We start from the raw sequence: 17906 nt of genomic DNA, 5'->3' as shown, positions 1-17906 counted from the left end.
TGGGACAATTGCCATTATAGGCGTTGAGCTTAGTATTTTTGTGTTCCAAAACTTTGACTTTTTATAACCTAATATTCTTGAAAAGATGAGACTATCGCCTAGGCTTTGGGTCTTGCGTCAAGGCTCTGAGTCTACGTACTTAACAATTTCATAGTATGATGGTAGGGGTGGGTGCTTAGGCATCAAACTGGGCACTTAGACTCCTTAAGTTTATGATTGTGCAAATTTCATAGTATAATGCTCGAAAAATTTAACTTACTCTTTTTGCACATCATGTGCATGAAATTCATCAAAATTAATTTAAATTACTTTTCTAATTTAAATACATTAAATTAATTTATTTAATTATATAAAAAAGACAATAATTAAATTGACTTGTTCTGATAAAATGGGACCATTTTCATAATTTTCCTATCGAACTGTGGTAAGATCCCATTTTTCAAGGTTTAATACGAAATCAATTTTAAAAATAGACAGGAACCAGTCGAACCCATGAGTCATGACCTATTTTCAAAATAACGGTATTCGATGTACAGCCGCATCTCCTTGGCTACCCTAAATTCTGGTTGAGAGTAAGGGGCTCCTTGGCAAAAATGAGATTTAAGTTTAGTGGGATATAGTAAATTCTGTAAATTAGAATTTAGTAAATCTTGAAGTTGTGAAATCTTGAAAACTATTTGGTAAAATAAATGTTAAATCCAAAGAAACTGCTTGATAAGATATTTCAAGATTTATGATAGTTAGAGATTTAAATGTGAAGAAGATAATTATAAATTTAAAATTAAATTTATTATTTAAAAAAAATTAATGTGTTATGAATTTAATAACATGTTAAGTACAAGTTATTTATTAATTATTATTTACACTATTAATTATATATTTAATAATTTATATTTTAAGATATATTAATTAAGCTAATTATATTAATATTTCATTACTAATTATATATCAATTGTTAATTTAATTTAAATTAGATAATTAATTTATGCACTAATTATAATATTAATTATTTAATTAATTTACTTAATTATTAATATTTTAAATTATATTAATTAAGTTAATCAATAATAACTTAGAGGCGTGTAGGGTTTTTGCCTTTCATCTTCTCCTTTCGTCGTTGCTGTTCTGATTCGTCGCTTCGCAGGAGATGTAGAGATTGCACGCGTCGCTTCTTCGTGGCTAGCTCCTTCGATGACTTTCCCTTACTGTCGGATCGGAGGTTGCGATATTTTGATCGGAAGCAACAACCGGAGCTCGCTGGCTGTGAAGGTAACTTTCTACCTTTCGCGCTCTTCTTTGGCCAAATCCCATAAATCCGCCGAACCGAGGGATTTAGTAAATCCAGGATTTAAGCCGTAAATCCTTAAATCCGGGATTTACCCATCGCCGGGATTTAACGCGCGCACAAAAGCCGTTTGGCTGGATTTAGCGTAAATCCGACTTAAATCCCGCTGTAAATCCGATACCAAACAGTCCCTAAAGGAATTTTGACGAAGCTTGCCATTTGGGACGAGGCTATGGCGAGGTTCTCTTTGTACGAGGGCACGAGCGGGAGCAAAAGGAAGAAGAGGAGCAACGAGGAGGAAGATGATTTGAAGAAGAGGACATGCGAGGTCGAAGAGGAAAATTCAGAATCGTGGGAGAACGAAGAAGAAGAATCTAACGAGATCGGATGCGAAGTGGAGGATTTCGAGGAGATAGAGGCCACAGGGGAGGACGGAGTTTTCCTGGGAGGTAATACGGATGGGGAATTTAAATTTCGCATTGATCCGGACATTCTCGATTGCTCTATCTGCTTCGAACCCCTGCGTCTGCCCATTTTTGAGGTTAGACTCCCTGAATATTTGCTCCTTACGTGCTTAAGTAGGATTTAATAAATCTTTTTGTTGTTGCACGGAGCTCTAGTCATGCCAGTTTTTAACTTTGAAACACGAAGAGGGTCCATGACCTAGGGATATGATACATCATGCTAAAGAGACTTAACCTATCTTGAAAAATTGTAGAATATAAATATGTTCATACATCAAACTTGATATACTTTTTTGGAGATAGATGCATGCATAATTTCTCATTATGTTCTAATTTGGTTGTTGTGAAGAGGGCATAAAAGATCTTTTATTTTATGTGTAACATCTCTCTCTGACATTATAAAAGTAACCATCAGTAATTACTTTTAACTAAAGGTTGAATCCATCATTTGGAACTCATATATATCCATGAGGCTAATTAACTCTAATGAAGTATAGTTATATTCTTTTAACTCTTAAGTTAAAAAGTTTTGATTTATAAAGCATAATTCATAACTATTAGGCAGCCTAACATATAATTCATTAAAGAAATATAAATGTAATTAACAATAAATTATGTGACATGAAATAGGTCTATATTGTACCTGCACTATGATTTGGCAATAATACAAAACGCATTTGATAATTATTTAATGAAGTTTTATGATAATTATTATGGCTTTATGTCATGCAAATTAATACAATTTCAATACAACATCAATAAATGAAGCCTTAAACTAATAATTTATTATGAAGCGCTTTCACTTAAAATTTGAATGTTGAACATGGTTTCATGACTCAAGTATTGGTCAGAACCCTACTAGAATAACTATAATCTCTTCATGAGGTTGTAATGTATTCATTTTATTTTTTATTGATTTTTCCCATGCTTGTCAAATGATTTTTTTGTACCGTCTCTTGGTTTGTATTGTATACTATGTTAATATAACCTTTTACACGGGATTGTTGGTATATTTATCACTAGATTTTATCTTCATGTTCTACGATTGTATATATATATATATATATATATATATATTGTTCTCTTATTTTAATCTTAGAGTATTTTTTGAAAGATGATCCTAACAACCTTTTGGACATTATATACCATTGTATGAGGATGGAAATGGAGAGTTTCCCTTACAAAGTGCTCGCCTTGCAATCCAGTCATTTGGACTTGGAAGCTGATAAAGAAATAGACCCTTTAATGTCACTCTTTTTATGGTATTATCTACTTTGGAAGTCTTTCTATTTCCCTTGTTCATCTCTTGATCTATCTTTCTCTCTTAATTTAATCTTTGTCTATTAATTGTCTTAGTTAATTAAGGCTGCCTAGCAAATGAATTTAAAAATGGATGATCAACTTGGTAAATTTGAGAATTGATTCAGGCTTTCTCTTGCTCTCTCCACCTTCTTACAATATTGATATTCCTCCTCTTAGCCTTTTTCTTTTTCTACGTACATCTCACTTTGATGCTTGTGCTGTCTTTATCACCCTTTTGTTTAGCTAAGTAGAAGAAGGCATCACACCTTTGTGTAGAGGTCTTCTAGGATGTTGATGTTGCGGTTTGAATAGTGCGAAGTGTAATATATAATATGTAAAGTCCAAAGTGTAGTGACGCTTTTATTAATTATAACACTCAAAGATATGACATCCACCTTATATAGCGGATCTCTTGAATTTTCAAACATCTCCCCACATAAAATATGTGGATCATTTAAAATTACATGGTTATCTTGAAACTTCTCATATCTCCTATAAATGTTATGGGTCCAATATGATTTGGTTTGCTTGGCACGATCTAGTTGGTAGAGGCCTGATCCCTATCATTTAGCACTAAAAAAAATAGGGCTATCGCAGGACAATTTTTTACTTTTCCTCATAGTTTTAATCGCTACATTTTACTTTGCAGCGGTTCTAAAACCATTGCATCCCTGTTGTCATTGCAATGCGCTGCAACGACATTTCGCAGCGGTTTTAGGACCTATGGGGTAGATTAGAGGATGTGCTAGTTTTAACAGCGGTTATAACCGATGCTAAGTTCCAGATTTATATCGGTTATAATCGCCACTAAAAGCAAAACTTAAAACGATTTTCAGTATTGTAGCGGTTTTAACCGCCACATTTTTGAGAGTTTGTGGCGGTTAAAACCACCACAAATGTCCAAATTTAAAAAAATAAAAATAAAACATGAATGTCCATTGTAATCTCATGGTGACAATTGTAGGAAATTCATGCCAGAAACACCACACATTAACTTCTAAAAAACCTACAACTATGCATGATTCATATCAAGAAATTCCAAAGAATTACCTCATAACTTCACAAAATCTTGTTTGAAATACCACATAAAACCAAGTCAAAATTGACTGAAAAAAATAAGCAAGAAATCTACGCCGAGTCATACTCAATCGGCCCAATCAACTAATTTTCTGGACATTTTGTATAATTGGTTCAATTTCTTTAAACTTTGGCTTTATTGAATTATCAAAATTAGGCCAATTAGTGTAATCTTTCTACGCTTTGTCAATACTGATAAAAAAAAAATGCTTGTGACAAAGGCGTAGCTTCCACATGCTGTTTTGATTTTGACAGCATGTATATACCAAATCCTTTAGTGGAAACCACCAAAGAGGAAGTTAACTTGATTTAGCCACCAGGAAAGATTACATTTGTGAATGAAAACAATTACATCTAGGCATAATGTCTTCCTTTTCACAACCTATTTGTTGCTCACATGGTAAGTCAATGCATAAATATAGTAATACCTGAAGAAGTTCATCGGTACTAATGGCACAAGGAAGATACTCATTCTTCAATATGCGTATCTGAGCACCTGTACTGCTACGAATGCCCTGATTAATCTGTATGTTACGATCACAGTAAGCATTCACATGCTTCTTAAGTTGTGTGCTGCGTTTGATCCTGAAAAATACCTCATTGCCATTAGGAGAAACGACGACCCTTCAGCAAAGCACCAATAATTAGTTGAGGAATTATTTACATATCAAACTATTCTGTGGAATTAATATCTCAAACATTGAACTGTTAATATTTAGTTAAACAATATTTTAAGATTTTTAAATGATCAAATTTCCTTGATGAAAAAAAAAACAGCCAAACAGGGAAATAGGAAAACTCAGCCATGAAAAAAAAAACGTAAACTATCATCTACCTTCCTCTCAGTTACAAGAGCTAAAAAAGAAAAAATAACTACATCATTTATATGCCATTCTAGACGCCTCATAATTTAAAAGATTGAGAATAAGAAAAGTTAGCCGAGGAAGATCCATCCAAAGACATAAATCAATAAAAATGCCACATAGCCATTGCATCTCCAATAGAAATATTTGGTTTGCTTGAATGTAAAATTAAAATATTTTTGCATTAGGTTAAATGGCAAACTCATATTAAAATCATACTAAAAAATGGTCCCTCATCTAATAAAAGCGCTCAGGCTCACAATAACTCTCAATTGATGACAAAACTATAAGCACACGACACTTGATTGGTCTAAAAAAATATCAAAACAAACATCAACATCCAAAAAAAAAGGACTTTCATACCAACATGCTGTTCAAAATAATTTGCACAAACATGGATTATGTTCAAAATGGATTCTTTCTCCTTCTCCCATATCATCATCTTTCAGAAGAGGTTTCATTGTCACCCTATCAATTATAAGAAGATCACAAAATATTAGTATTCAAACGACCAACAATAAAATTAGAATGTGAAATTTTACATACCATTTGTGAGCTTCCTTGAGGTGGATGCTGCATTTGAAATTGTTGCATGAATACCCTTATTTTAGCACGTAATGAGTTGACCTCCTCTCTCAGATTTATTTTTTGACTTGAACTGCTTCCACCCCTACTCCTACCCTCGTTTGTGCTAAGGGGAAAATATCGTGTAGGAGTGACACCAAACCCTTGGGTTCTGACTCTGCCTAAGTGCTCAAGTCCCATAACTATATTGTATACCCTTTCATTAGCCTCCACATTCCCATCCTCTGGTGTCAGCCCGTCCTCAGCCAAAAGATTGCAACCTTGTATCCATGTTATAATAAATTTAATTAACTTTTGTTTTGCCGACCCCACGTAGTGGGATAAAGGCTTGATGTTGTTGTTGTTGTTTGTTTTAAATAAACAAAAAATAATAATGAATTATGTATAAAAAATTTATAGCTAGACTGAAATTACCCATGCTAAAAGTTTGTCCACTTGTTGCATCATAACATTGAACTCCATGTCATAATTCGCATAACTCTTGAATCAAAGGTTGAAGGTAAATATCAATAGCATTTCCCGTACTTTTTTCCCCAGGTATTACAGTTGATAGGATAAAAGAATCATGTTTCATTCCAACTCAAGGTGGCATATTATATGGAACTAGAAGTACGGGCCAAATACTATATATACTACTCATAATCTTGAATGGATTAAACCTATCACTAGCCAAACCAAGGCAAACATTATGTGAATCCTAAGCAAAATCAGGGTATTTAGAGTCAAAAGCTTTCCATCCTTCTCCATTTGCTGGATGTCGTAGCAAGTCATCTACATTTCTGCGTTTAGCATGCCAAAATCTCTTCAGCAGATTTCTTTGTTTTAAAAAATCTTTGGAGTCTTGGAATTAATGGAAAATATCTGGCAATTTTAGTTGACTTCATATGAGTTTTTTTCCCTCCATAAGTATTCTTTATTATAGTTGACCATCTTGATGCTCTACATGTGCAACATATATTCTAATCAAATCTATCTTTCCAAAATAACATACAATTACTAGGACATGCATCTATCTTTGTATATCCAAGATCGAATGTTTTCATTATCTTCTTCACTTCATATATATTTTTAGGCAACAACACCCCTTTAGGAAATGCATCGACCAATAACTCAAGTAGCTTATCAAAGGATCTTGTCGTCCAAGAATGTAAACACTTCAAACGAAATAAGTTCGATATAAAAGAAAGCTTTGAGAAGTTTTTACATCCAGGGTACAACTCAACTCCTGCATCCTGCATTGAATTTGTAAATTTCTCCCATGATCATTTTGTTCATTTGTATTGAACTCATTCTGCTCCATCGTTGGATTTTGAAATGGATCATTTGGACATAATATGTCTCTTAATAATCCATATGTATCATCTCTTCTTATATCTTCAGAAGGAGTTTCACCTTCCTTTAACTTTGATGTGGCACCATATACTCCATTCATTGCATATTCACCTATAAGACAATGCTCTTCCCCATGTCGATTCCATACAACATATCCAGGAAAAAATCCTTTGGAAATTAAATGGTCTTTCACATCTTTTATTGAATGGAAGTATCTATTAATGCATGACTTGCACAAACATAAAATTTTCTTTGATAAATTCTGGCATCGACTTACAAACTCTATGAAATTGTTTACACCATTTACATAATCACAACTCCACTTGGCTTTTGTAATCCAACTCTTATCCATATTAAGTGGAAAATGAGTTTCCAAATTACTGTTAAGAATAAAGATTCATTAGGTAACTCAAATTTTTATGCAACCATCATATAAATTGTATGAAAATGTGAACTAATAAATATGTACTTGGTAGAATGTTCATATTTTTTGCTTAGCATTGAGTATGTATAAACAAACAACACAACTCTCCCTACAATTATTAGTAATAGAAACTCACATAAACAGCAAAAAACAAATCCATGTAAAGAAAAAGTGAATTTAGCTAGCTATTATTGGAATGACGTGCGTATGCATATAAGCCTCATAACATAAACAAATGATTCAGTCTATGTTCACAATACTTTCTTCTTGGACTTAATAAAAAAGTATCTTGACTAAATTATAAAGCTACAAACAAGAGAAAATCATTTTAATATTATGCTTTTTATTTCAACATCATAACATAATAATAGGAGGGATGATTTCACTTCAAATATTTCTTATATAAGCCTACCGAGTTTGATATAATTACCTCAAAACCTCACATTTGTATATATTTACATAGAGCCACACAATTATATCAAGATGAAAATAACCATGATGCAGGACATATATGAAAATACGATTTAAATAAGGATGTTGCACGCTTGATGATTAAGAGCAAGTTAACTAAAGCTTTAGGGTGACTTAGACAAAGAAATAAAATACAAAGAGCTGTAACAAAAGCTTAGGCCAAGTCACTTGCGAAAAGTAAAAGCCACAAAATAATCAATTACTCTTGACGTTGCATGCGAGGTGAGTTTCAACAAGAAATCCCTAATCTAACATTAAGAGTAGTGCTATGAAGGATCTCTCACACAACTCCTAATAAATGCTAGGGTTTAGCGGGAAGATTTAACACAACATTTCATGAATCAATTAGAGCTACGATTGAGAACGTTTAAAAGATAAAGAATAGGAAGAGAGAACACCCAAATAAATATGCTGAACAAAGCTCCGGTGTGGTGTTTATGTGCTTGAGAGGAAGTAAACAACAACCTTTGATTCTTCTTGGTGTCTTTGGACAGCAATCTGATTTTAAAACCAGCGGAACAGCAATAGGAGATGGTTACAACTGCTGGACAGCAACTTTGACACTTGGGAAATTCTGGACAGCAATCTCTAACACTTGTCTAAACCTTGGGCAACTGTTATAGGCTGCTGGAGATTTCTTGAACGGCAATTTCAGACCTCCCAGGGTGCAGGACAGCAGTTGGTAATGGCATGGACAGCAAGACGAAAATCTGGAATTTTCTAGGCTATGTGCAGATTGTGCCCAGAAATCTGGACAGCACTCAAAAATCCAATAGAGGAAGAAAACCAAGAGGTGGAAGGCTTTGGGAAGACAGCTCAGGGCTGAGGAGAGTTACGGGATGATTGAGGACTTAATTCCAGGGAAGTTAATATGATAGCAGGAAAAAGGGGAAGGCCGGCCATGCATGAGAAATTTAATGGGGATTTGAATTCTTTCCAATCATGAGTGTGATTAATTTGGAAAGAGATTTAAAGGGAAACCTCTAAATAAATTCAGATTTGAGGTAATAGGAAAGTTCCCAAATTGAATCCTTCTTAATTTAGGAAAGGATTCAATATTCAAATAAATTTGAATTTGGAGTTTGAAAACTTTCCAAGTTTAAGAGGATCTAAATTAGGTAAGCTTCCAATTCTTTCCTTAGAGGAGTTTTGGGAGAGAAAAGGAAAGTAGATGGGAAAGGGGCCAGCGGCATGAGGGGGCAAGGGAGAGTTTATGGAAACATTTAATGCCTTCCTGATTTAAGGAATTAAATTTGGTAAGAGATATCTAATCCCAATTTAATTTAAAAATTCAAATAGTAAGGGATTTGAAAACTTTCTTAAAATAGGATTTGTATTTTAGGTAATAATTTCAAATTCAAATAGATTTGAATTTGTAATTATATGAGTTACCTAAAATATGTAGGGCTAATTTAGGAAAGTTGTAATATCAATTGATGAGGGAGGGGAAAGCAAAGTGGTAGCCGGTGGTTTGGAATAGGGCTTGTGGGTTGAATGGTTTGGTGGTGGGGGTTGGTCGGTGACAAGATGGATTGTGGTTAGGGAATCCAACGGCTAGGAGGTTGGGGATTGAATGGGGATGTTGGTGGCTTGATGGGGGAAGGAGGGGAAAGGAAAAAGAACGAAAGAAAAGTAAAGGAAGAAGAACCACGAACCCGGCCGTCTCTAAGGTTGGTGGGTGATCCGATTTCCCTCCCTAGGGATTTCTCCAAAGCTCTCTCTTAGAACTCTCAATTAGGAATGACCTTTCTTTATTAGGTTTAAATGAGAATTTGACTTTTAATAGAACACAATGGAGAAAAAGGATTCATGTAGCCGACCCCACGTAGTGGGATAAAGGCTTGATGTTGTTGTTGTTGTTGTTGTTGTCTCTCTTAGAACTCTCACAACTCTCCAAAGAACATATGTGCAAGAATTTTCGTATCATTCATTCATTAATCTCTCCAAAGGAAGAGGGTGGCTTTAATAGCCAAATACATGAAAGGGAAATAACAAAGACACAATTGCCCTTAGGGCATACATAAGACAAAGTCCTCAAGTGAGGGTAGAAAGGGAAAATGAACAATAATAAATAAAATACATAAAATAGATCAAAATAAATAGACACGATTGTACCCATAGATTTCTGATGTCCTCATCTTTCTCCCCGGGGAGAAAACTCGACTTCGTCCAATGGGTGTCTTGAGAACTCTCGTGCATCTAGGTCGGTCCGATGTAGCTCCTCGTGCTCTGACCATGTATCATCTGACTTTGGTTTACCTCTCCACCTAATCAAATACCCTTTTCGACCATCCTCTTTTGCAGAAATAATATCATCACTTAAAATCATGCCAACCTTCTCCGCTATAGGTATTTTAGAAACATTTGGGAGTGGAGGTAAGTTTGGGTTCTCACAAGGTGGGTTCACACAAGGCTCAAATTGAAGTGGATTTGGTGAATTACACTCCAGATCCTCATAGGCAACTAGATCTTTTATGTTAAAAGAGGGATTAATGTCTAATTCTATAGGCAGATCCACCCCGTAAGCATTGTCGTTGATTCTCTTGATTATTTTGAATGGCCCCACACTTTTGGCATGTAACTTCTTAACAGTTCGTTGTGGGAACCGTTCCGGACGAATCCGCACCATCACTGAGTCACCAACCTCTAAGGTTTTAAACCTTTTGTTTAAAATCAATAAGAAGCTTATAATTAATGTTGTTCTGCTCCTTTTTGCGTGCAATTTCCTTATGTAAACCATACAGATGCAATGCAAATGAGAATGCAAGAGACTCAGTGTGCATGATGATTGACATGGATTGTGGACTCAGACAAAGTTTTAAACGGAGGAAAATTTTGGACAAAAACACACACACACATACTGACTCACAGGCACACATAGATATGAATAAAGATGGATCAAACACAAAATAAGAGGACATAAGATTTTCATGTTTAAGGGAATGGGTGTAGGAGGAGCAATGAAGACATCCTTAGCCGAAAGAGTATCCCCATAGGGAGTTTTAGATAGGGTCATAGGTAGTCTCGTAGGGGTAGCAGGGTAATCTAGCAAAATTATCCCACTATGAGAGAGATGATCCTTAATAGGGAAGGACAAGAATATGGAGGACATAACGAAGGAATCATGAACATGATAAGACGATGGGTCCTGACTCACAACTAGAATGGGATAGCCCAAGGAGTCACCAGCAGGTATGGGACTCAAAAGATGGGGTAGAGTGTCCAGAATAGAAGTGGGCACAACAGATAGAGAGGTGACATGAAAATAAGGGCTAATACTCTCTCTAACTTTAAAGTCGGTACAAGGAATGGTGAGATAAGTTCGATCAAGATAGACACACTCTTTCAAATATAAGTCTAAAGGAGCAACTCCTAAAACAGATTCCAATAAAACAAGAGGATGTTCATCTCCCAAATTAGGTTCTGAATAATTCAGATTCAGATTACTATCTTCCGAATTTAATTTCAATATGCTCAAGGTCAGATCAGTTTCTTTTGGGGTCAAATTAATATCATCCGGACAGATCTTATCCAACGGGATATCCTTGATGAGATTAGGATTAGGATGGGTCTAATTCAATCAATTCAGTTTCATCATCAAAGAAATCCTCATCATCAATGATATCATTAGTATCCACGAAATGGATGCACTCAATTTTAGGTTCAAGGGGCATTTTCTGACTGGGATGGCTAGGAGTCAGCCCAAGTGGGGAGTTATATGGGACCGATCCAACAGAAGACCCAATAGAGGGTCGACCATCAAGGCTAGGTGGAAACCTACAGAGTGGGGCAACAACCCTGATGTTACTAAGGTATGGGTGGTCTTGACCACAGTGATGTCCACGGTTTGTCCCAACAAAAGAGGCAGGATGGTTTTCCAGATGAAGATCACTGGGTGTTGGGGTAAGGTGAGTGTAAGGAGGGAGAGGGAGATATTTTAACTCAAGTTCTCGTCTCATGCTTTTCCAATCAGAAATATGGTATTCACCACGAAACTCTCTATGATCTTCTACCCTCATCCAAAACTGACAAGCACGACCGTTTAGGCGAGCCTTAGCAATGTTCACCCGGTGGGACTTAGGAATATCATATGTTTCAAAATAGTCTTCCAACTGTCTAACACATTCCTTAAAGTAGTAAAGATCCGAGGAACCATCAAAGGTGGGCAGACGGTTATATGACTCTAAGTGAGGTTGTTGCGGCTTGGATTCATGACTAGGTTGATAAATAGAATGGGTAACCTTCCGACTGACATGATTGACCGACTGGTGCACATACCTAAAGCGGGGAATGTCAACATGTTTATCCTTCATCGTTTTAGTTATAGAGCCCACTATATTAACTAGGTTATCTAGCTTCTTTTGAAGCCCAATCGGGTCCATTGGACATAGCCTGGCAACACTTGGGATGAATCTAGATAGGGGGCAGCACTTGAAGCGAAGCTAGACTCTCCAAAATGTCACTAGAAGGTGCAGAAAATGAGTGGACAGCAAACTCAAAGTGGGATATCATGCTAAACTTCAGCTCACACAGGAAGTAGGTGAGTGGGTAAAGGATATAGGGATCCTAAGGTGCAAGGACAGCACAAAGATTTGCAATTGACATCTTTAAAACTTCCTAAAGTGTGCAGAAATTTACTGGACAGCAAAGTAATCAATGATTTGAAATGTTATATACAGTGATATGCATGCAATGATGACTAAGAATGATTATGTAGCTCCCTAGGATGATTTCTAGCATGTGTAGCCTATGCTAGCCATGCTCTGATACCAAATGATGCATGATATATATGAAAATACGATTTAAATAAGGATGTTGCACGTTTGATGATTAAGAGCAAGTTAACTAAAGCTTTAGGGTGACTTACACAGAAATAAAATACAAAGAGCGGTAACAAAAGCTTAGGCCAAGTCACTTTCGAAAAGTAAAAGCCACAAAATAATCAATTACTCTTGACGTTGCATACGAGGTGAGTTTCAACAAGAAATCTCTAATCTAACATTAAGAGTAGTGCTATGAAGAATCTCTCACACAACTCCTAATAAATGCTAGGGTTTAGTGGGTAAAGGATATAGGGATCCTAAGGTGCAAGGACATCACAAAGATTTGCAATTGACATCTTTAAAACTTCCTAAAGTGTGCAGAAATTTACTGGACAGCAAAGTAATCAATGATTTAAAATGTTATATACGGTGATATGCATGCAATGATGACTAAGAATGATTATGTAGCTCCCTAGGATGATTTCTAGCATGTGTAGCCTATGCTAGTCATGCTCTGATACCAAATGATGCATGATATACATGAAAATACGATTTAAATAAGGATGTTGCACGTTTGATGATTAAGAGCAAGTTAACTAAAGCTTTAGGGTGACTTACACAGAAATAAAATACAAAGAGAGGTAACAAAAGCTTAGGCCAAGTCACTTTCGAAAAGTAAAAGCCACAAAATAATCAATTACTCTTGACGTTGCATACGAGGTGAGTTTCAACAAGAAATCTCTAATCTAACATTAAGAGTAGTGCCATGAAGAATCTCTCACACAACTCCTAATAAATGCTAGGGTTTAGCGGGAAGATTTAACACAACTTTTCATGAATCAATTAGAGCTACGATTGAGAACGTTTAAAAGATAAAGAATAGGAAGAGAGATCACCCAAATAAATATGCTGAACAAAGCTCCGGTGTGGTGTTTATGTGCTTGAGAGGAAGTAGACAACAACCTTTGATTCTTCTTGGTGTCTTTGGACAGCAATCTGATTTTAAAACCAGCGGAACAGCAATAGGAGATGGTTACAACTGCTGGACAGTAACTTTGACACTTGGGAAATTCTTGACAGCAATCTCTAACACTTGTCTAAACCTTGGGCAACTGTTATAGGCTGCTGGAGACTTCTTGAACGGCAATTTCAGACCTCCCAGGGTGCAGGACAGCAGTTGGTAATGGCATGGACAGCAAGATGAAAATCTGGAATTTCCTAGGCTATGTGCAGATTGTGCCCAGAAATCTGGACAGCACTCAAAAATCCAATAGAGGAAGAAAACCAAGAGGTGGAAGGCTCGGGGAAGACAGCCAGTGCTGAGGAGAGTTACGGGATGATTGAGGACTTAATTTCAGGGAAATTAATATGATAGCAGGAAAAAGGGGAAGGCCGGCCATGCATGAGAAATTTAATGGGGATTTGAATTCTTTCCAATCATGGGTGTGATTTTGATTGGAAAGAGATTTAAAGGGAAACCTCTAAATAAACAGATTTGGGATAATAGGAAAGTTCCCAAATTGAATCCTTCTTAATTTAGAAAAGGATTCGATATTCAAATAAATTTGAATTTTGAGTTTGAAAACTTTCCAAATTTAAGAGGATCTAAATTAGGTAAGCTTCCAATTCTTTCCTTAGAGGAGTTTTGGGAGAGAAAAGGAAAGTAGATGGGAAAGGGGCCAGCAACATGAGGGGGCAAGGGAGAGTTTATGGAAACATTTAATGCCTTCCTGATTTATGGAATTAAATTTGGGAAGAAATATCTCATCCCAATTTAATAAAAAATTCAAATAGGAAGGGATTTGAAAACTTTCCTAAAATAGGATTTGTATTTTAGGTAATAATTTCAAATTCAAATAGATTTGAATTTGTAATTATATGAGCTACCTAAAATATGTAGGGCTAATTTAGGAAAGTTGTAATGTCAATTGATGAGGGAGGGGAAAGCAAAGTGGTGGCCGGCGTTTTGGAATAGGACTTGTGGGTTGAATGGTTTGGTGGTGGGGGTTGGTCGGTGACAAGATGGATTGTGGTTAGGGAATCCGACGGCTAGGAGGTTGGGGATTGAATGGGGATGTTGGTGGCTTGATGGGAGGAGGAGGAAGGGAAGGGAAAAAGAACGAAAGAAAGGTAAAGAAAGAAGAACCACGAACCCGGCCGCCTCCAAGGTTGGTGGGTGATCCGATTTCCCTCCCTAGGGATTTCTCCAAAGCTCTCTCCTAGAACTCTCACAACTCTCCAAAGAACACATGTGCAGGAATTTTCTTATCATTCATTCATTAACCTCTCCAAAGGAAGAGGGTGGCTTTAAATAGCCAAATACATGAAAAGGAAATAACAAAGACACAATTGCCCCTAGGGCATACATAAGACAAAGCCCTCAAGTGAGGGTAGAAAGGGAAAATGAACAATAATAAATCAAATACATAAAATAGATCAAAATAAATAGGCACGATCATAGCCGTAGATTTCTGATGTCTTCATCAAACCATTTATATTAAAATGGATCAACAAATCGGTAATATGCTGCTTTTTCTAAAATCATAATATAATGATAATAAATGAACTAGTAAAGAGCAGCCAATGTAAGAAAATCTCCTTTTTATGATTTTGAAACCAAAAAAGGAAACTATATAAATTGGAATCAAGACAAATGTATTCCATAATTTATTCAATATAAAATACTTTATATTTTCTATGCCCTAGCTTTCTAGAAGTTAAATACCTCAAAACCTCACATTTTTGTCATCTTTATTCATATATAATATCTCTCCCATCACATCCCAAAGTAAAATAACTAGAAGAATAATGCTTTTATATTCAGCTTCTAACATTGAAACCAAATTCTCATTTAATTACTGACACAAGTTGCATTCACAATAGTGATTTACCTCTGCATTGTAAGGTATTTGTGCCACACATGAACTTAAGTTGAAGGGTCCCCTCCTAAGATCTAATGTAACTTTTAAAGCTGCATGGGATTTCCTTCCCTTTATTGTGAGCAGTCCAGCATAAAACACTATCAATAAAGAATGGAGAAGGTGGAGTTGAAGTGTAGCCTCTTAAAAGCTTCTAACGACTGTCTCCTTCCTGTTGTTAGTTATGCCATTTTCAATCAAATAATTTGGATTAGATCAATCAAGGTTACTTGCAATCTAATGTAAGAATCTCCCAAATCATAAGTTATCTAAAAAGAAAGAGAAAAAAATTTCTCTATTTGGAAAGTTTCATAGCATACTTGATGTCTTAAGAATTATATAAGGCTAGCAGATTAGAGGAAATTCAGTTGAGATATCACTGTTACTTAGTTTTATACTGAAAAATCTGCCCTTCCTTTTCTTCTTTTCGGATTTTAGAGGTGAATGTAAAGAAATAAGAAAAAGAAGAAGTGTATGAAGAAGAAGAATGAGAAAAAGAGAAAAGGAAGAAGGGGAAGAGACTCATGTACAGTGCGAAAGGGTCGGCTAGGATGGTCTTCGCTTGCGACGCTCGACGGTGTGCTCCCAGACGAACGAAGAGGGGAAGAGGGCCGAGCTTCGAATCGCGTGAGATTGAGATCGAATTAGGACTTCGTTTTAAGAGGCAATGCCCGGCGGTTTGAACCGGTGTACATTGCACCGGTTAAAACCAGTGTTATTTGTACCTTTAAAACTGATGCAAAATCTAGGTTTTGGCAACGGTTTCAAAACCGCTTCTAACATGCAACACGAAAAATACTGTTTTTTTGGTAGTGTAGTTTGGACAAAAAGTGATATTCTTTCAAGAGTCTGATTAAGTAGCGAATAAGAATTATCTGTGAATTTTTCCCTGATTAAGGACTTGTATTTTTTATTTGAGATTTTTCACGAGCTTAAGCCTAATAGTTAATTATCCTATATCTTGATTAATGGTCAGTGCCTCCTTATGGCCAACTATTGTTTTGTCTATTTTATTTAGCTGCGACTTTAAATTAGCTGCCTTGATGCTCTTTTCTACTAGATTAGGTTATTTTGGTGCCTGCGTACATTTTGGTTTTATATGTGCAGTTTATCTTTAGCTTTGTTTTCTAGCCTTTTGGGCTATGTCCTATTCTTATTCTGTGTTTAAATTAGCTAGCTTAAATATGCTCTATCCCTTCACAATAGCCTCATATAATTATTGTTTATTTCATCTCCATTCCACCTCTGGCATGCAGAATCTGATACAAGAAAACTTAATGGCTTATTTTCCTTGATTTTCCAGTGTAGAAATGGACATATTGCATGTTCCTATTGCTGTCCTAAACTCTTAAACAAATGTCACTTATGCTGTGAACCTATCGGTAGCCACCGATGCCTTGCACTTGAGAAAGTTGTCGAATCCATTACCAGCCCATGCCAGTATGCTAATTACGGATGCAAAGCTATTCTATCCTTTGCTGAGAAAGCTTCCCATGAAGAAGCCTGTAGCCATGCTGCCCTCTTCTGCCCAATTAGTAATTGCACCTTCTCTGGCTCAAAGAGTCTTCTCTGTACTCATACCAAACGTATGCACGGCAACATTTCAAAGAACTTCTGCTATGATCAACCTTTCTTGGTTGTTTTGGAGAAGCTTCAACCTTTAATGGTTCTGCTTGGGGAGGACAGCCATTTCTTCCTCCTCTTAAACAATTATGAGATCTTCTTCCCTGGGAATGTGCTCTCTGTTATCTGCATGGCTTCAGACAATACCGAGTATGACTTCTCATGCGAGCTCAAGGTGAAAACCAGGGAAAGCTCGCTTAGGCTTAGGACCTCAGTTGAGAAGGTCAAGAAGTGGAATGGAGTTCATCCTCGCAAGGCTTTCCTTGTGGTTCCAGACGGTTTCGATACCACCGATGCTCGATTACGCATAAATGTTTGCATTAATAAATCATTATCATCAGGTGGTAGCACAAGCCTGTCTTGATTTCCGTTTCACTTTCTACTTATTATTTGTAAAAAGCATTTGCATATATATATAATGTGTATGTTGTAATGAATATTAAAAGGTGGTTGTATTTTAAATATTAGAATTTCCTCCAAAGAAGAGGAGAGTTGGTGGCCGGCCTCACCCTTAAAAGGAATTTGGTGATTCCTTCTTACCTTGATATTTTGGTGTGTGGGAAGTGCTCTGTCCTCTCAAAACTATTGTAGACTCTTCCACACTTATTACCTCACACCCTCCAAACAATTTTCCATCTAATTCCTCATAAAATCCACTCAAAAAGCCAAGAAGGGCTCTCATCCGAAGCTTGGTTCAATCCAACCTAGGTTGGTTATGTACCTTTTTTGACCTTCCAAACTCCTTGAAAAATTATTTAATATTTTCAAATTAATATAGACATAATTCTCTTAAATAAAA

The 17906-nt window shown here is 36.1% G+C and overlaps 1 protein-coding gene across 1 annotated transcript; it reads left to right on the top strand.

Moving 5' to 3' along the window:
* Positions 1–1133: 1133 nt before the first annotated feature.
* On the top strand, positions 1134–17628 carry LOC110111763 (putative E3 ubiquitin-protein ligase SINA-like 6). Its single transcript, XM_020843765.2, has 3 exons — positions 1134–1269; positions 1474–1826; positions 16788–17628. Exons 2-3 carry the CDS (start codon positions 1518–1520, stop codon positions 17469–17471), a joined length of 993 nt encoding a protein of 330 aa, XP_020699424.1. The 5' UTR covers positions 1134–1269; positions 1474–1517; the 3' UTR covers positions 17472–17628.
* Positions 17629–17906: the final 278 nt, after the last annotated feature.

Source organism: Dendrobium catenatum, unplaced genomic scaffold (genome assembly GCF_001605985.2).
Source record: "Dendrobium catenatum unplaced genomic scaffold, ASM160598v2 fragScaff_scaffold_639, whole genome shotgun sequence".
Taxonomy (NCBI): Eukaryota; Viridiplantae; Streptophyta; class Magnoliopsida; order Asparagales; family Orchidaceae; genus Dendrobium; species Dendrobium catenatum.
This window is presented reverse-complemented; position numbering and strand designations above follow the sequence as displayed.

Bases quoted from the DNA above. Each gene is read 5' to 3' on its own strand.
- LOC110111763 (XM_020843765.2), top strand. From the start codon at position 1,518: ATGGCGAGGTTCTCTTTGTACGAGGGCACGAGCGGGAGCAAAAGGAAG. The intron at 1,827-16,787 runs GTTAGACTCCCT...TTGATTTTCCAG, and splicing joins TGCGTCTGCCCATTTTTGAG to TGTAGAAATGGACATATTGC.